The following is a 22,227-nucleotide window of genomic DNA, read 5'->3' as shown; positions in this document are numbered from 1 at the left end:
TAGCCATTAATTCATCACAAATAAATATATCCTTCCTGGGTCAGACATAATTAAATTGCTCCCTCAAACCACATCAAAGGAAGAAAAAAAGATTGCTGCAAAACACTGAATATTCGCCACAAGTGAAAAATATACTTGCACAAGTGAGTCGCAACTGAAATGATCATAAACTGATTTAATTTCACAACGACCCTTGCAAAATTTTTTTCTCATGAATTGCCTATAAATCATCAAATTATGAACATTCCTATTGACAGTATCACAAGCATGGCACCATTCATCTTAATTGTAGTTACTTTGCAGTGACGTCTGACTGCAATTTTTTTTATTTGTTTATTCACATTTTGAAAGCATGACTTGTCTTTAAAATTTGCTATCTTTATGCATTTTTTTCACAAACACGTGAAGCAGCATGATAGCAGGAAACACATGTGAACTTAAAATCATGAGCTGAAAGTAAGTATTCACACGACCTGAACAGTTCGTAGGGCTGGAGACAAGCTGTGAGTTCATTTACATTAGGAAGAAATTAACAAACATACTGTTCCTATTTTGCAGCAATGCAGTACTATCACAACATTTATATTCTGAATGCGCATACGTACAAATATAATGTACAAGTCTGAGTATATAAACATCTCATTACCATGAAAAAAAGAGTAATATAGTTAGCTTTTTTTGGCAACAGCTGTAAAATGTAGGCACTAATTACAGTCCACAGACATTATAGAAGAACCTGCTATACATTTATAATACTAGTGTCTATGCCTTAACAAGGTTCCATCAAAATAACTGCAGAAATAATCCATTCTGCAACAAACAGTGGCAATGGGGTAAATAAAGCAAGAACCATATTACTCAGACAGGGTCTGTTAAACAAGAGGATGATGTCATCTTGAGGAGCTAGTGGCACTGTTGCAGTTTCCTGAATCCCATACAAAAGTCATTCCCAAGTGAGAGTTACAAATTGACTGACTTACTGGAATGTTGAATGATTTAGCAAGGTACTTCAAGTGTATAGCCTGTTTACCAAGGATATTACTTCGATGTATAAAGTTTCCACTTAGACTGCTATCGAATTCTTTTCTCACCAGAGAGGCTATGGAGTCAACAATAATCAACTTCACTCTATTCTGAATAATTTCTTCTTCCAGACTGTGGAATCTACATGTACAAATAAAAACATAGTGAAAATACTGAAACCTTGCTACTTCAGGCTTTGGATTTAATTTTTCTGTAAGTTGAAACCATTTTTATAACAATTGTTTTCAGTTATGTATGAATAAATGTTTTTTTTAAAGAAATTTAAAAGATTCCCCCTGGAAGACATGCATACAAGTCATAGCTAGTTTACTCAAAACAGTTAATATTCAAATCGTTCAGATATAAATTTTCAATACAGGGGTAGTACAAATAAAATCATCCATTTAAGGTAGTAGGGACATGGGCATATTAGATCACGAGTTTTGGGTTTTTGATTCCATAGTGATGGTATTCATATGCTGGGTCAAATGTCAAATGGTCTTCTAGTGTTGTTTTTAGTTTATAAAAGGTTTATGTTTATTTTTAACAATATTGAAACAACTAATTAAAAATGAGTGTAAATGATAAATATACAAATTATTCTATTTGATCACAAAGTGATTCTGTTTCACAGAAAAGTAAGAATGATGAAGTAAACACCTTTCAAAACATTTATTTATATACACAAATTACATTTTTGAAAAGGGAGATAACCAATCTGATTAACATTAGATTCTAGTTTGGGCTTTAATTATTCATTTTTATTCATTGGTTTTTAAATACATGTATGTATATTTAATTATTTTCATATATTTTATTTCAGCTACACACAAGGCTTAGCGGTAGTTAAAATAATACATAAGAGTTGTATGTAATAAAAAAACTACAAAATAATTTTAATAAACAAGAACTAACAAAATAAAATATATAAAATAAAAAAAAAATACACACCATACAATACATCAGGTTTTTATCAGATTGGGCATTAACAAATTTATTTCTCTACACACAGGCTATCAACAAATAAAAAGTTACAATTAAATTTTTAGAAATATTTGTTATAACCTTATTACATTTACAGATTACTGCATTACTATATAAATTACAGTTTCAATCATATTTCACCATGAGTGTGATTTATACCATTTGGTTTTGACAGTAAATTGCTCAGCTGCAGCCAGTGTGTCTGTGTTTTAGCTTAACATCTATGTGTGTATGCAAGCAAACAGCAGTAAGCTCAGACCACTAAATCTGTAAATAAGAGGATGGCAGGGCTATGAAAGTCCATCATATTATTTATCATTACTATGTCTCTCTCTTTCTAATGCTAGATAAGAATTTTGTGTAAGTTCACATTATTAGCAAAGGGTATTTGGCTACCAATAATAAAAATGATCAGATTTCTTTGAATTTTGCAATGGTTTTTTTTCATGCTGTTGACAAAACCCCAAAAAATTATATCATTACTAAATTACTTTTCACACGAGACAAAAAATTCGAAATGATGATTGTAAGGCATTACAAATTGGCGAAAATTGGTGATATTCTCTAATTTTGATGAATATTTTTGTAATTTTAGGTAAAAAGCAATATTTTCGACTTCTTGTTAAAAACACAATGAACCATTCCACCACCTACAACTAGGTTCAAGCTATCCAATGAACGAACAAGCAGCCCCTCGGCTGAGATAGCTCCGCTGTTAGCAATGCACATTTCAATTAAAGAACAGAAGATATCATTAGAAAATGAACAATATGCATAGTATCAATGCAATGAGACTTGCTGTTTTCAACAAGAATTCAAAAATATCATTTTTCACCATAAATGATTGTGGTTTTTAACAAGAATATCACTTTTTACCAAAAATGACAAAAATATTTACCAAAATTAGATAATTAAAGATATCATTACAAAATGAACAAATCTGAGAGAGGTCCACATGTAGTACCTATTTATGTAATATCAAAGCAATTAGACTTGCGGTTTTTAACAAGAAGTTGAAAATATCACTTTTTACAAAAAATGACAAAAATATTCACCAAAATTAGAGAATTAAAGATATCATCATGAAATGAACAAATTTAAGAATGGTCCACATGTAGTACATGTACCTATATATGTAATATCAAAGCAATTGGACATGCGGTTTTTAACAAGAAATTGAAAATATCACTTTTTACCAAAAATGACAAAAATATTCACCAAAATTAGAGAATTGAAGATATCATTACAAAATGAACAAATCTGAGAAAGATCCACATGTAGTACCTATATATGTAATATCAAAGCAATTGGACTTGCGGTTTTTAACAAGAAGTCGAAAATATCACTTTTTACCAAAAATGACAAAAATATTCACCAAAATTAGAGAATTGAAGATATGATCATGAAATGAACAAATCTGAGAGAGGTCTACCCAAGGTACATATACACCAAGTATCAAAGCATTCAGGCTTGTAGTTTTCAAGAAGAAGTTGAATAAGTAAAACATTGACACGGACGACGGAGGACAATCACTCATATGATAAGCTCCGCTCGACAAAGTCGACAGCGGAGCTAAAAAAGCATTGATCTTTCTAAAACACATGACGAATAGAAGGGGCAACCGGTCAAGGTTGTTCCAAGTTGTGATCCCCGACAGAGTATCTGGAATTTGAGTGCAATATTCACGAATAATAATGTCAATATGCCATTAGGGAACGACTTGCCGGCTAAAGAATTGTGTTCAGCTTCTAAATCTATATAAAGTATATATGTTTTTTTTGGACAAAAACAACAATCTAATAATATAATAAATATGAAAGATTACAAGCAAATAGTACAGTAACTCAACATACTCAGTGAGTTTGCAAATTCATTCTCTAAGTACCACAGACAGTAATTTGAATGAGGGTTTAGACTTAGTCCAGCATAATGGAACAAAATCAAGTGGATTGATTCCCACAGGTCTGCTCAATATAGTATAACAATATAACGTCATAGTAACAAGAAATAGAAATCCAATGATACAAAATAGACCAGATGTCAAAGAATATCGATGGCAGTTGATTCATTCTGACGAATGAGCATCTTTCAATACTAAGCATACATGTAGTGAAGCTACTAAGCATAATAATAAGTATAATACTGCATAAAATAATGTTGGTGTAGAATATCAGTATTTGATAGACTATCATGCTCAACTACTGAAATGCTATGCGTGCATTTGTTTTATTTATTGAATATTCATATAATCATAAAATAATAAGCAAACTATAAATCATTATGTAAATAAGTCATAAGGTGGGGTGGGGGATAGGGGGACATTTACATGTAGCTGAAGAGAATAAATATTCAAACACAAGTCATAAAACTAATTAGGTGTATATATTTTAAAAACGCATAACTGATGAAAAATTAGTCACGTACACAATGTACATACAATTTAGATTGAGTAATATTACAAGCCATAATCAGTTTGCAACATAAAGAATGGAAACCTAAGTAATGGTAACGCACCCCTCCCACCCGAGCTTTCATGCTGAATATTTTGCAAAATTTGAGTGATTTAGAGTATTCCTCATCATTCATATTTGTGTAATAAAGAGTAGAAGCAATACAAGTGAAGGGTTTAGCAACAGTTTCTGAATTACCAAGTATGATGTGTACATCACTAATGGACAGTGTCAATTACTGTTTATGTATTACCAAGTATGATGTATACATCACTAATGGACAGTGTCAATTACTGTTTATGTATTACCAAGTATGATGTATACATCACTAATGGACAGTGTCAATTACTGTTTATGTATTACCAAGTATGATGTATACATCACTACTGGACAGTGTCAATTACTGTTTATGTATTACCAAGTATGATGTATACATCACTAATGGACAGTGTCAATTACTGTTTATGTATTACCAAGTATGATGTATACATCACTAATGGACAGTGTCAATTACTGTTTCTGAATTACCAAGTATGATGTATACATCACTACTGGACAGTGTCAATTACTGTTTATGTATTACCAAGTATGATGTGTACATCACTAATGGACAGTGTCAATTACTGTTTATGTATTACCAAGTATGATGTGTACATCACTAATGGACAGTGTCAATTACTGTTTATGTATTACCAAGTATGATGTATACATCACTAATGGACAGTGTCAATTATTGTTTATGTATTACCAAGTATGATGTGTACATCACTAATGGACAGTGTCAATTATTGTTTATGTATTACCAAGTATGATGTGTACATCACTAATGGACAGTGTCAATTACTGTTTATGTATTACCAAGTATGATGTATACATCACTAATGGACAGTGTCAATTACTGTTTATGTATTACCAAGTATGATGTGTACATCACTAATGGACAGTGTCAATTACTGTTTATGTATTACCAAGTATGATGTATACATCACTAATGGACAGTGTCAATTACTGTTTATGTATTACCAAGTATGATGTGTACATCACTAATGGACAGTGTCAATTACTGTTTATGTATTACCAAGTATGATGTGTACATCACTAATGGACAGTGTCAATTACTGTTTATGTATTACCAAGTATGATGTGTACATCACTAATGGACAGTGTCAATTACTGTTTATGTATTACCAAGTATGATGTGTACATCACTAATGGACAGTGTCAATTACTGTTTATGTATTACCAAGTATGATGTGTACATCACTAATGGACAGTGTCAATTATTGTTTATGTATTACCAAGTATGATGTGTACATCACTAATGGACAGTGTCAATTACTGTTTATGTATTACCAAGTATGATGTATACATCACTAATGGACAGTGTCAATTACTGTTTATGTATTACCAAGTATGATGTATACATCACTAATGGACAGTGTCAATTACTGTTTATGTATTACCAAGTATGATGTATACATCACTAATGGACAGTGTCAATTACTGTTTATGTATTACCAAGTATGATGTATACATCACTAATGGACAGTGTCAATTACTGTTTATGTATTACCAAGTATGATGTATACATCACTAATGGACAGTGTCAATTACTGTTTATGTATTACCAAGTATGATGTATACATCACTAATGGACAGTGTCAATTACTGTTTATGTATTACCAAGTATGATGTATACATCACTAATGGACAGTGTCAATTACTGTTTATGTATTACCAAGTATGATGTGTACATCACTAATGGACAGTGTCAATTACTGTTTATGTATTACCAAGTATGATGTATACATCACTAATGGACAGTGTCAATTACTGTTTATGTATTACCAAGTATGATGTATACATCACTAATGGACAGTGTCAATTACTGTTTATGTATTACCAAGTATGATGTGTACATCACTAATGGACAGTGTCAATTACTGTTTATGTATTACCAAGTATGATGTATACATCACTAATGGACAGTGTCAATTACTGTTTATGTATTACCAAGTATGATGTATACATCACTAATGGACAGTGTCAATTACTGTTTATGTATTACCAAGTATGATGTATACATCACTAATGGACAGTGTCAATTACTGTTTATGTATTACCAAGTATGATGTATACATCACTAATGGACAGTGTCAATTACTGTTTATGTATTACCAAGTATGATGTATACATCACTAATGGACAGTGTCAATTACTGTTTCTGAATTACCAAGTATGATGTGTACATCACTAATGGACAGTGTCAATTACTGTTTATGTATTACCAAGTATGATGTATACATCACTAATGGACAGTGTCAATTACTGTTTATGTATTACCAAGTATGATGTATACATCACTAATGGACAGTGTCAATTACTGTTTATGTATTACCAAGTATGATGTGTACATCACTAATGGACAGTGTCAATTACTGTTTATGTATTACCAAGTATGATGTATACATCACTAATGGACAGTGTCAATTACTGTTTATGTATTACCAAGTATGATGTGTACATCACTAATGGACAGTGTCAATTACTGTTTATGTATTACCAAGTATGATGTATACATCACTAATGGACAGTGTCAATTACTGTTTATGTATTACCAAGTATGATGTATACATCACTAATGGACAGTGTCAATTACTGTTTATGTATTACCAAGTATGATGTATACATCACTAATGGACAGTGTCAATTACTGTTTATGTATTACCAAGTATGATGTATACATCACTAATGGACAGTGTCAATTACTGTTTCTGAATTACCAAGTATGATGTGTACATCACTAATGGACAGTGTCAATTACTGTTTATGTATTACCAAGTATGATGTATACATCACTAATGGACAGTGTCAATTACTGTTTATGTATTACCAAGTATGATGTATACATCACTAATGGACAGTGTCAATTACTGTTTATGTATTACCAAGTATGATGTATACATCACTAATGGACAGTGTCAATTCCTGTTTATGTATTACCAAGTATGATGTATACATCACTAATGGACAGTGTCAATTACTGTTTATGTATTACCAAGTATGATGTATACATCACTAATGGACAGTGTCAATTACTGTTTATGTATTACCAAGTATGATGTATACATCACTAATGGACAGTGTCAATTACTGTTTATGTATTACCAAGTATGATGTATACATCACTAATGGACAGTGTCAATTACTGTTTATGTATTACCAAGTATGATGTATACATCACTAATGGACAGTGTCAATTACTGTTTATGTATTACCAAGTATGATGTGTACATCACTAATGGACAGTGTCAATTACTGTTTATGTATACATCACTAATGGACAGTGTCAATTACTGTTTATGTATTACCAAGTATGATGTATACATCACTAATGGACAGTGTCAATTACTGTTTCTGATTTACCAAGTATGATGTGTACATCACTAATGGACAGTGTCAATTACTGTTTATGTATTACCAAGTATGATGTGTACATCACTAATGGACAGTGTCAATTACTGTTTATGTATTACCAAGTATGATGTATACATCACTAATGGACAGTGTCAATTACTGTTTATGTATTACCAAGTATGATGTATACATCACTAATGGACAGTGTCAATTACTGTTTCTGAATTACCAAGTATGATGTATACATCACTAATGGACAGTGTCAATTACTGTTTATGTATTACCAAGTATGATGTATACATCACTAATGGACAGTGTCAATTACTGTTTATGTATTACCAAGTATGATGTATACATCACTAATGGACAGTGTCAATTACTGTTTATGTATTACCAAGTATGATGTATACATCACTAATGGACAGTGTCAATTACTGTTTATGTATTACCAAGTATGATGTGTACATCACTAATGGACAGTGTCAATTACTGTTTATGTATTACCAAGTATGATGTATACATCACTAATGGACAGTGTCAATTACTGTTTATGTATTACCAAGTATGATGTATACATCACTAATGGACAGTGTCAATTACTGTTTATGTATTACCAAGTATGATGTATACATCACTAATGGACAGTGTCAATTACTGTTTCTGAATTACCAAGTATGATGTATACATCACTAATGGACAGTGTCAATTACTGTTTATGTATTACCAAGTATGATGTATACATCACTAATGGACAGTGTCAATTACTGTTTCTGAATTACCAAGTATGATGTGTACATCACTAATGGACAGTGTCAATTACTGTTTATGTATTACCAAGTATGATGTATACATCACTAATGGACAGTGTCAATTACTGTTTATGTATTACCAAGTATGATGTATACATCACTAATGGACAGTGTCAATTACTGTTTATGTATTACCAAGTATGATGTATACATCACTAATGGACAGTGTCAATTACTGTTTATGTATTACCAAGTATGATGTATACATCACTAATGGACAGTGTCAATTACTGTTTATGTATTACCAAGTACGATGTATACATCACTAATGGACAGTGTCAATTACTGTTTATGTATTACCAAGTATGATGTATACATCACTAATGGACAGTGTCAATTACTGTTTATGTATTACCAAGTATGATGTATACATCACTAATGGACAGTGTCAATTACTGTTTATGTATTACCAAGTATGATGTGTACATCACTAATGGACAGTGTCAATTACTGTTTATGTATACATCACTAATGGACAGTGTCAATTACTGTTTATGTATTACCAAGTATGATGTATACATCACTAATGGACAGTGTCAATTACTGTTTATGTATTACCAAGTATGATGTATACATCACTAATGGACAGTGTCAATTACTGTTTATGTATTACCAAGTATGATGTGTACATCACTAATGGACAGTGTCAATTACTGTTTATGTATACATCACTAATGGACAGTGTCAATTACTGTTTATGTATTACCAAGTATGATGTATACATCACTAATGGACAGTGTCAATTACTGTTTATGTATTACCAAGTATGATGTATACATCACTAATGGACAGTGTCAATTACTGTTTATGTATTACCAAGTATGATGTATACATCACTAATGGACAGTGTCAATTACTGTTTATGTATTACCAAGTATGATGTATACATCACTAATGGACAGTGTCAATTACTGTTTCTGAATTACCAAGTATGATGTATACATCACTAATGGACAGTGTCAATTACTGTTTATGTATTACCAAGTATGATGTATACATCACTAATGGACAGTGTCAATTACTGTTTATGTATTACCAAGTATGATGTATACATCACTAATGGACAGTGTCAATTACTGTTTATGTATTACCAAGTATGATGTGTACATCACTAATGGACAGTGTCAATTACTGTTTATGTATTACCAAGTATGATGTATACATCACTAATGGACAGTGTCAATTACTGTTTATGTATTACCAAGTATGATGTATACATCACTAATGGACAGTGTCAATTACTGTTTATGTATTACCAAGTATGATGTATACATCACTAATGGACAGTGTCAATTACTGTTTATGTATTACCAAGTATGATGTATACATCACTACTGGACAGTGTCAATTACTGTTTATGTATTACCAAGTATGATGTATACATCACTACTGGACAGTGTCAATTACTGTTTATGTATTACCAAGTATGATGTATACATCACTACTGGACAGTGTCAATTACTGTTTATGTATTACCAAGTATGATGTATACATCACTAATGGACAGTGTCAATTACTGTTTATGTATTACCAAGTATGATGTATACATCACTAATGGACAGTGTCAATTACTGTTTATGTATTACCAAGTATGATGTATACATCACTAATGGACAGTGTCAATTACTGTTTATGTATTACCAAGTATGATGTATACATCACTAATGGGCAGTGTCAATTACTGTTTGTGTATTACCAAGTATGATGTATACATCACTAATGGACAGTGTCAATTACTGTTTATGTATTACCAAGTATGATGTATACATCACTAATGGACAGTGTCAATTACAGTTTCTGTATTACCAAGTATGATGTAAACATCACTAATGGACAGTATCAATTACTGTTTATGTATTACCAAGTATGATGTATACATCACTAATGGACAGTGTCAATTACTGTTTCTGAATTACCAAGTATGATGTATACATCACTACTGGACAGTGTCAATTACTGTTTATGTATTACCAAGTATGATGTATACATCACTAATGGACAGTGTCAATTACTGTTTCTGAATTACCAAGTATGATGTGTACATCACTAATGGACAGTGTCAATTACTGTTTATGTATTACCAAGTATGATGTATACATCACTAATGGACAGTGTCAATTACTGTTTATGTATTACCAAGTATGATGTATACATCACTAATGGACAGTGTCAATTACTGTTTCTGAATTACCAAGTATGATGTATACATCACTAATGGACAGTGTCAATTACTGTTTATGTATTACCAAGTATGATGTGTACATCACTAATGGACAGTGTCAATTACTGTTTATGTATTACCAAGTATGATGTATACATCACTAATGGACAGTGTCAATTACTGTTTATGTATTACCAAGTATGATGTGTACATCACTAATGGACAGTGTCAATTACTGTTTATGTATTACCAAGTATGATGTATACATCACTAATGGACAGTGTCAATTACTGTTTATGTATTACCAAGTATGATGTATACATCACTAATGGACAGTGTCAATTACTGTTTATGTATTACCAAGTATGATGTATACATCACTAATGGACAGTGTCAATTACTGTTTCTGAATTACCAAGTATGATGTGTACATCACTAATGGACAGTGTCAATTACTGTTTCTGAATTACCAAGTATGATGTATACATCACTAATGGACAGTGTCAATTACTGTTTATGTATTACCAAGTATGATGTATACATCACTAATGGACAGTGTCAATTACTGTTTATGTATTACCAAGTATGATGTATACATCACTAATGGACAGTGTCAATTACTGTTTATGTATTACCAAGTATGATGTATACATCACTAATGGACAGTGTCAATTACTGTTTATGTATTACCAAGTATGATGTATACATCACTAATGGACAGTGTCAATTACTGTTTATGTATTACCAAGTATGATGTATACATCACTAATGAACAGTGTCAATTACTGTTTATGAATTACCAAGTATGATGTATACATCACTAATGGACAGTGTCAATTACTGTTTATGTATTACCAAGTATGATGTATACATCACTAATGGACAGTGTCAATTACTGTTTATGTATTACCAAGTATGATGTATACATCACTAATGGACAGTGTCAATTACTGTTTATGTATTACCAAGTATGATGTATACATCACTAATGGACAGTGTCAATTACTGTTTATGTATTACCAAGTATGATGTATACATCACTACTGGACAGTGTCAATTACTGTTTATGTATTACCAAGTATGATGTATACATCACTAATGGACAGTGTCAATTACTGTTTATGTATTACCAAGTATGATGTATACATCACTACTGGACAGTGTCAATTACTGTTTATGTATTACCAAGTATGATGTATACATCACTACTGGACAGTGTCAATTACTGTTTATGTATTACCAAGTATGATGTATACATCACTAATGGACAGTGTCAATTACTGTTTATGTATTACCAAGTATGATGTATACATCACTAATGGACAGTGTCAATTACTGTTTATGTATTACCAAGTATGATGTATACATCACTAATGGACAGTGTCAATTACTGTTTATGTATTACCAAGTATGATGTATACATCACTAATGGACAGTGTCAATTACTGTTTATGTATTACCAAGTATGATGTATACATCACTAATGGACAGTGTCAATTACTGTTTATGTATTACCAAGTATGATGTATACATCACTACTGGACAGTGTCAATTACTGTTTATGTATTACCAAGTATGATGTATACATCACTAATGGACAGTGTCAATTACTGTTTATGTATTACCAAGTATGATGTATACATCACTAATGGACAGTGTCAATTACTGTTTATGTATTACCAAGTATGATGTATACATCACTAATGGACAGTGTCAATTACTGTTTATGTATTACCAAGTATGATGTATACATCACTAATGGACAGTGTCAATTACTGTTTATGAATTACCAAGTATGATGTATACATCACTAATGGACAGTGTCAATTACTGTTTATGTATTACCAAGTATGATGTATACATCACTAATGGACAGTGTCAATTACTGTTTATGTATTACCAAGTATGATGTATTCATCACTAATGGACAGTGTCAATTACTGTTTATGTATTACCAAGTATGATGTATACATCACTACTGGACAGTGTCAATTACTGTTTATGTATTACCAAGTATGATGTATACATCACTAATGGACAGTGTCAATTATTGTTTATGTATTACCAAGTATGATGTATACATCACTAATGGACAGTGTCAATTACTGTTTATGTATTACCAAGTATGATGTATACATCACTACTGGACAGTGTCAATTACTGTTTATGTATTACCAAGTATGATGTATACATCACTAATGGACAGTGTCAATTACTGTTTATGAATTACCAAGTATGATGTATACATCACTAATGGACAGTGTCAATTACTGTTTATGAATTACCAAGTATGATGTATACATCACTAATGGACAGTGTCAATTACTGTTTATGAATTACCAAGTATGATGTGTACATCACTAATGGACAGTGTCAATTACTGTTTATGTATTACCAAGTATGATGTATACATCACTAATGGACAGTGTCAATTACTGTTTATGAATTACCAAGTATGATGTATACATCACTAATGGACAGTGTCAATTACTGTTTATGTATTACCAAGTATGATGTATACATCACTAATGGACAGTGTCAATTACTGTTTATGAATTACCAAGTATGATGTGTACATCACTACTGGACAGTGTCAATTACTGTTTATGTATTACCAAGTATGATGTATACATCACTAATGGACAGTGTCAATTACTGTTTATGAATTACCAAGTATGATGTATACATCACTAATGGACAGTGTCAATTACTGTTTATGTATTACCAAGTATGATGTGTACATCACTAATGGACAGTGTCAATTACTGTTTATGTATTACCAAGTATGATGTATACATCACTAATGGACAGTGTCAATTACTGTTTATGTATTACCAAGTATGATGTATACATCACTAATGGACAGTGTCAATTACTGTTTATGTATTACCAAGTATGATGTATACATCACTAATGGACAGTGTCAATTACTGTTTATGTATTACCAAGTATGATGTATACATCACTAATGGACAGTGTCAATTACTGTTTATGTATTACCAAGTATGATGTATACATCACTACTGGACAGTGTCAATTACTGTTTATGTATTACCAAGTATGATGTATACATCACTAATGGACAGTGTCAATTACTGTTTATGTATTACCAAGTATGATGTATACATCACTAATGGACAGTGTCAATTACTGTTTATGAATTACCAAGTATGATGTATACATCACTAATGGACAGTGTCAATTACTGTTTATGTATTACCAAGTATGATGTATACATCACTAATGGACAGTGTCAATTACTGTTTATGTATTACCAAGTATGATGTATTCATCACTAATGGACAGTGTCAATTACTGTTTATGTATTACCAAGTATGATGTATACATCACTACTGGACAGTGTCAATTACTGTTTATGTATTACCAAGTATGATGTATACATCACTAATGGACAGTGTCAATTATTGTTTATGTATTACCAAGTATGATGTATACATCACTAATGGACAGTGTCAATTACTGTTTATGTATTACCAAGTATGATGTATACATCACTACTGGACAGTGTCAATTACTGTTTATGTATTACCAAGTATGATGTATACATCACTAATGGACAGTGTCAATTACTGTTTATGAATTACCAAGTATGATGTATACATCACTAATGGACAGTGTCAATTACTGTTTATGAATTACCAAGTATGATGTATACATCACTAATGGACAGTGTCAATTACTGTTTATGAATTACCAAGTATGATGTGTACATCACTAATGGACAGTGTCAATTACTGTTTATGTATTACCAAGTATGATGTATACATCACTAATGGACAGTGTCAATTACTGTTTATGAATTACCAAGTATGATGTATACATCACTAATGGACAGTGTCAATTACTGTTTATGTATTACCAAGTATGATGTATACATCACTAATGGACAGTGTCAATTACTGTTTATGAATTACCAAGTATGATGTGTACATCACTACTGGACAGTGTCAATTACTGTTTATGTATTACCAAGTATGATGTATACATCACTAATGGACAGTGTCAATTACTGTTTATGAATTACCAAGTATGATGTATACATCACTAATGGACAGTGTCAATTACTGTTTATGTATTACCAAGTATGATGTATACATCACTAATGGACAGTGTCAATTACTGTTTATGTATTACCAAGTATGATGTATACATCACTAATGGACAGTGTCAATTACTGTTTATGAATTACCAAGTATGATGTATACATCACTACTGGACAGTGTCAATTACTGTTTATGTATTACCAAGTATGATGTATACATCACTAATGGACAGTGTCAATTACTGTTTATGAATTACCAAGTATGATGTGTACATCACTACTGGACAGTGTCAATTACTGTTTATGTATTACCAAGTATGATGTATACATCACTAATGGACAGTGTCAATTACTGTTTATGAATTACCAAGTATGATGTATACATCACTAATGGACAGTGTCAATTACTGTTTATGTATTACCAAGTATGATGTATACATCACTAATGGACAGTGTCAATTACTGTTTATGTATTACCAAGTATGATGTATTCATCACTAATGGACAGTGTCAATTACTGTTTATGTATTACCAAGTATGATGTATACATCACTAATGGACAGTGTCAATTACTGTTTATGTATTACCAAGTATGATGTATACATCACTAATGGACAGTGTCAATTACTGTTTATGTATTACCAAGTATGATGTATACATCACTAATGGACAGTGTCAATTATTGTTTATGAATTACCAAGTATGATGTATACATCACTAATGGACAGTGTCAATTACTGTTTATGTATTACCAAGTATGATGTATACATCACTAATGGACAGTGTCAATTACTGTTTATGTATTACCAAGTATGATGTATACATCACTAATGGACAGTGTCAATTACTGTTTATGTATTACCAAGTATGATGTATACATCACTAATGGACAGTGTCAATTACTGTTTATGTATTACCAAGTATGATGTATACATCACTACTGGACAGTGTCAATTACTGTTTATGTATTACCAAGTATGATGTATACATCACTAATGGACAGTGTCAATTACTGTTTATGAATTACCAAGTATGATGTATACATCACTAATGGACAGTGTCAATTACTGTTTATGTATTACCAAGTATGATGTATACATCACTAATGGACAGTGTCAATTACTGTTTATGTATTACCAAGTATGATGTATACATCACTAATGGACAGTGTCAATTACTGTTTATGAATTACCAAGTATGATGTATACATCACTAATGGACAGTGTCAATTACTGTTTATGTATTACCAAGTATGATGTATACATCACTAATGGACAGTGTCAATTACTGTTTATGTATTACCAAGTATGATGTATACATCACTAATGGACAGTGTCAATTACTGTTTATGAATTACCAAGTATGATGTATACATCACTAATGGACAGTGTCAATTACTGTTTATGTATTACCAAGTATGATGTATACATCACTAATGGACAGTGTCAATTACTGTTTATGTATTACCAAGTATGATGTATACATCACTACTGGACAGTGTCAATTACTGTTTATGTATTACCAAGTATGATGTATACATCACTACTGGACAGTGTCAATTACTGTTTATGTATTACCAAGTATGATGTATACATCACTAATGGACAGTGTCAATTACTGTTTCTGAATTACCAAGTATGATGTATACATCACTACTGGACAGTGTCAATTACTGTTTATGTATTACCAAGTATGATGTATACATCACTAATGGACAGTGTCAATTACTGTTTATGTATTACCAAGTATGATGTATACATCACTAATGGACAGTGTCAATTACTGTTTATGTATTACCAAGTATGATGTATACATCACTAATGGACAGTGTCAATTACTGTTTATGTATTACCAAGTATGATGTATACATCACTAATGGACAGTGTCAATTACTGTTTATGTATTACCAAGTATGATGTATACATCACTAATGGACAGTGTCAATTACTGTTTATGTATTACCAAGTATGATGTATACATCACTAATGGACAGTGTCAATTACTGTTTATGTATTACCAAGTATGATGTATACATCACTAATGGACAGTGTCAATTACTGTTTATGTATTACCAAGTATGATGTATACATCACTAATGGACAGTGTCAATTACTGTTTATGTATTACCAAGTATGATGTATACATCACTAATGGACAGTGTCAATTACTGTTTATGTATTACCAAGTATGATGTATACATCACTAATGGACAGTGTCAATTACTGTTTATGTATTACCAAGTATGATGTATACATCACTAATGGACAGTGTCAATTACTGTTTATGTATTACCAAGTATGATGTATACATCACTAATGGACAGTGTCAATTACTGTTTATGAATTACCAAGTATGATGTATACATCACTAATGGACAGTGTCAATTACTGTTTATGTATTACCAAGTATGATGTATACATCACTAATGGACAGTGTCAATTACTGTTTATGTATTACCAAGTATGATGTATACATCACTAATGGACAGTGTCAATTACTGTTTATGTATTACCAAGTATGATGTATACATCACTAATGGACAGTGTCAATTACTGTTTATGTATTACCAAGTATGATGTATACATCACTAATGGACAGTGTCAATTACTGTTTATGTATTACCAAGTATGATGTGTACATCACTAATGGACAGTGTCAATTACTGTTTATGTATTACCAAGTATGATGTATACATCACTAATGGACAGTGTCAATTACTGTTTATGTATTACCAAGTATGATGTATACATCACTAATGGACAGTGTCAATTACTGTTTATGTATTACCAAGTATGATGTATACATCACTAATGGACAGTGTCAATTATTGTTTATGTATTACCAAGTATGATGTATACATCACTAATGGACAGTGTCAATTACTGTTTATGTATTACCAAGTATGATGTATACATCACTAATGGACAGTGTCAATTACTGTTTATGTATTACCAAGTATGATGTATACATCACTAATGGACAGTGTCAATTACTGTTTATGTATTACCAAGTATGATGTATACATCACTAATGGACAGTGTCAATTACTGTTTATGTATTACCAAGTATGATGTATACATCACTAATGGACAGTGTCAATTACTGTTTATGTATTACCAAGTATGATGTATACATCACTAATGGACAGTGTCAATTACTGTTTATGTATTACCAAGTATGATGTATACATCACTAATGGACAGTGTCAATTACTGTTTATGTATTACCAAGTATGATGTATACATCACTAATGGACAGTGTCAATTACTGTTTATGAATTACCAAGTATGATGTATACATCACTAATGGACAGTGTCAATTACTGTTTATGTATTACCAAGTATGATGTATACATCACTAATGGACAGTGTCAATTACTGTTTATGTATTACCAAGTATGATGTATACATCACTAATGGACAGTGTCAATTACTGTTTATGAATTACCAAGTATGATGTATACATCACTAATGGACAGTGTCAATTACTGTTTATGTATTACCAAGTATGATGTATACATCACTAATGGACAGTGTCAATTACTGTTTATGTATTACCAAGTATGATGTATACATCACTAATGGACAGTGTCAATTACTGTTTATGTATTACCAAGTATGATGTATACATCACTAATGGACAGTGTCAATTACTGTTTATGTATTACCAAGTATGATGTATACATCACTAATGGACAGTGTCAATTACTGTTTATGTATTACCAAGTATGATGTATACATCACTAATGGACAGTGTCAATTACTGTTTATGAATTACCAAGTATGATGTAAACATCACTAATGGACAGTGTCAATTACTGTTTATGTATTACCAAGTATGATGTATACATCACTAATGGACAGTGTCAATTACTGTTTATGTATTACCAAGTATGATGTATACATCACTAATGGACAGTGTCAATTACTGTTTATGTATTACCAAGTATGATGTATACATCACTAATGGACAGTGTCAATTACTGTTTATGTATTACCAAGTATGATGTATACATCACTAATGGACAGTGTCAATTACTGTTTATGTATTACCAAGTATGATGTATACATCACTAATGGACAGTGTCAATTACTGTTTATGTATTACCAAGTATGATGTATACATCACTAATGGACAGTGTCAATTACTGTTTATGAATTACCAAGTATGATGTATACATCACTAATGGACAGTGTCAATTACTGTTTATGTATTACCAAGTATGATGTATACATCACTAATGGACAGTGTCAATTACTGTTTATGTATTACCAAGTATGATGTATACATCACTAATGGACAGTGTCAATTACTGTTTATGAATTACCAAGTATGATGTATACATCACTAATGGACAGTGTCAATTACTGTTTATGTATTACCAAGTATGATGTATACATCACTAATGGACAGTGTCAATTACTGTTTATGTATTACCAAGTATGATGTGTACATCACTAATGGACAGTGTCAATTACTGTTTATGAATTACCAAGTATGATGTATACATCACTAATGGACAGTGTCAATTACTGTTTATGTATTACCAAGTATGATGTATACATCACTAATGGACAGTGTCAATTACTGTTTATGAATTACCAAGTATGATGTATACATCACTAATGGACAGTGTCAATTACTGTTTATGTATTACCAAGTATGATGTATACATCACTAATGGACAGTGTCAATTACTGTTTATGTATTACCAAGTATAATGTGTACATCACTAATGGACAGTGTCAATTACTGTTTATGTATTATCAAGTATGATGTATACATCACTAATGGACAGTGTCAATTACTGTTTATGAATTACCAAGTATGATGTATACATCACTAATGGACAGTGTCAATTACTGTTTATGTATTACCAAGTATGATGTGTACATCACTAATGGACAGTGTCAATTACTGTTTATGTATTACCAAGTATGATGTGTACATCACTAATGGACAGTGTCAATTACTGTTTATGTATTACCAAGTATGATGTATACATCACTAATGGACAGTGTCAATTACTGTTTATGTATTACCAAGTATGATGTGTACATCACTAATGGACAGTGTCAATTACTGTTTATGTATTACCAAGTATGATGTGTACATCACTAATGGACAGTGTCAATTACTGTTTATGTATTACCAAGTATGATGTGTACATCACTAATGGACAGTGTCAATTACTGTTTATGTATTACCAAGTATGATGTATACATCACTAATGGACAGTGTCAATTACTGTTTATGTATTACCAAGTATGATGTGTACATCACTAATGGACAGTGTCAATTACTGTTTATGTATTACCAAGTATGATGTATACATCACTAATGGACAGTGTCAATTACTGTTTATGTATTACCAAGTATGATGTATACATCACTAATGGACAGTGTCAATTACTGTTTATGTATTACCAAGTATGATGTATACATCACTAATGGACAGTGTCAATTACTGTTTATGTATTACCAAGTATGATGTATACATCACTACTGGACAGTGTCAATTACTGTTTATGTATTACCAAGTATGATGTATACATCACTAATGGACAGTGTCAATTACTGTTTATGAATTACCAAGTATGATGTATACATCACTAATGGACAGTGTCAATTACTGTTTATGTATTACCAAGTATGATGTATACATCACTACTGGACAGTGTCAATTACTGTTTATGTATTACCAAGTATGATGTATACATCACTAATGGACAGTGTCAATTACTGTTTATGTATTACCAAGTATGATGTATACATCACTAATGGACAGTGTCAATTACTGTTTATGTATTACCAAGTATGATGTATACATCACTAATGGACAGTGTCAATTACTGTTTATGTATTACCAAGTATGATGTATGATGTATACATCACTAATGGACAGTGTCAATTACTGTTTATGAATTACCAAGTATGATGTATACATCACTAATGGACAGTGTCAATTACTGTTTATGTATTACCAAGTATGATGTATACATCACTAATGGACAGTGTCAATTACTGTTTATGTATTACCAAGTATGATGTATACATCACTAATGGACAGTGTCAATTACTGTTTATGTATTACCAAGTATGATGTATACATCACTAATGGACAGTGTCAATTACTGTTTATGTATTACCAAGTATGATGTATACATCACTAATGGACAGTGTCAATTACTGTTTATGTATTACCAAGTATGATGTATACATCACTAATGGACAGTGTCAATTACTGTTTATGTATTACCAAGTATGATGTATACATCACTAATGGACAGTGTCAATTACTGTTTATGTATTACCAAGTATGATGTATACATCACTAATGGACAGTGTCAATTACTGTTTATGAATTACCAAGTATGATGTATACATCACTAATGGACAGTGTCAATTACTGTTTATGTATTACCAAGTATGATGTATACATCACTAATGGACAGTGTCAATTACTGTTTATGTATTACCCAAAATACTAAGTGGAAAGTAAAACGAGTTTGCAGGTGTGCTAATGTAATATAGACATAAAAGATGTATCATGACAGTTAATTCATTCAAATATTTGAACAGACACTTATACTAAGTGGTTTGAAATATTAATTTGTAATGAAATCTAAATAGTTGTTTGGGTCAATCAGTTCTAAATCAAGTGCAAACATTTACATGACATAGACCATAAGGGATAATCATAAATTAATCAAGTATTACGGAAATTAATATTCAATGAAAATACATTAAATCTGGTACTAATAATTCGCTACAGAATCTCAGCACAGTTTAGTCCAGAAAAAAAAAATCAGTTTCTCATATCAATGGAATTATATAAGAAGGTGGACTTTTTTTTAGGGTCGTTGTTGATATAGCTTAGAAAAAATGGTGGATCTAACTAACTCTGAATTTTTTATTTCAATGAAAGGCATTTTCACTGTGAAAACTAAACTTCTTTCCATTAGTAATGACCAGGAACTTACACATTTAATTTTGTAGTTTGCCAAATGTCCTACACTGTACTTTGTATTACAACAACAACAACAATACAATCACTCTTTGGGACAGTTATGCAGTAGTGAATTAAAAATCTATCCCCTAGGTTTTTTTATGGTTAACCACTTAATGTTTCAAGTATAGCAGAGACAAGGCATTTATTTGTGTACACTCCTGCATACAGCTGGAAGAAATGATGGCTTGTTGTTTGGTAGTCCATGGCACAAATGCAACATCCATGTTTATGTACTTGTTTTGCAGTCGTAGGAGAAAAGATACTGTATTGGGATTGTGTGGCACTTTAGTGTAATATTCAGACAGTGT

General features: G+C 31.3%; 1 protein-coding gene across 2 annotated transcripts in view; it reads right to left on the bottom strand.

Moving 5' to 3' along the window:
- Positions 1-22,227, bottom strand: part of LOC102808232 (DNA repair protein RAD51 homolog 2-like) — a 119,503-nt gene that overhangs the window by 78,705 nt on the left and 18,571 nt on the right. For both annotated transcript variants that reach the window (XM_085495546.1, XM_085495541.1), the window contains exon 7: positions 981-1,164. In XM_085495546.1, coding sequence (XP_085351672.1) covers positions 981-1,164 — 184 coding nt within the window. The remainder of the gene's footprint in view (positions 1-980; positions 1,165-22,227) is intronic.

The sequence above is a fragment of the Saccoglossus kowalevskii genome, chromosome 2, assembly GCF_978046115.1.
Source record: "Saccoglossus kowalevskii chromosome 2, keSacKowa6.1, whole genome shotgun sequence".
In the NCBI taxonomy this organism is placed as follows: domain Eukaryota; kingdom Metazoa; phylum Hemichordata; class Enteropneusta; family Harrimaniidae; genus Saccoglossus; species Saccoglossus kowalevskii.
The sequence above is the reverse complement of the archived record's forward strand: the minus strand, read 5'-3'. Positions and strand labels throughout refer to the sequence as shown.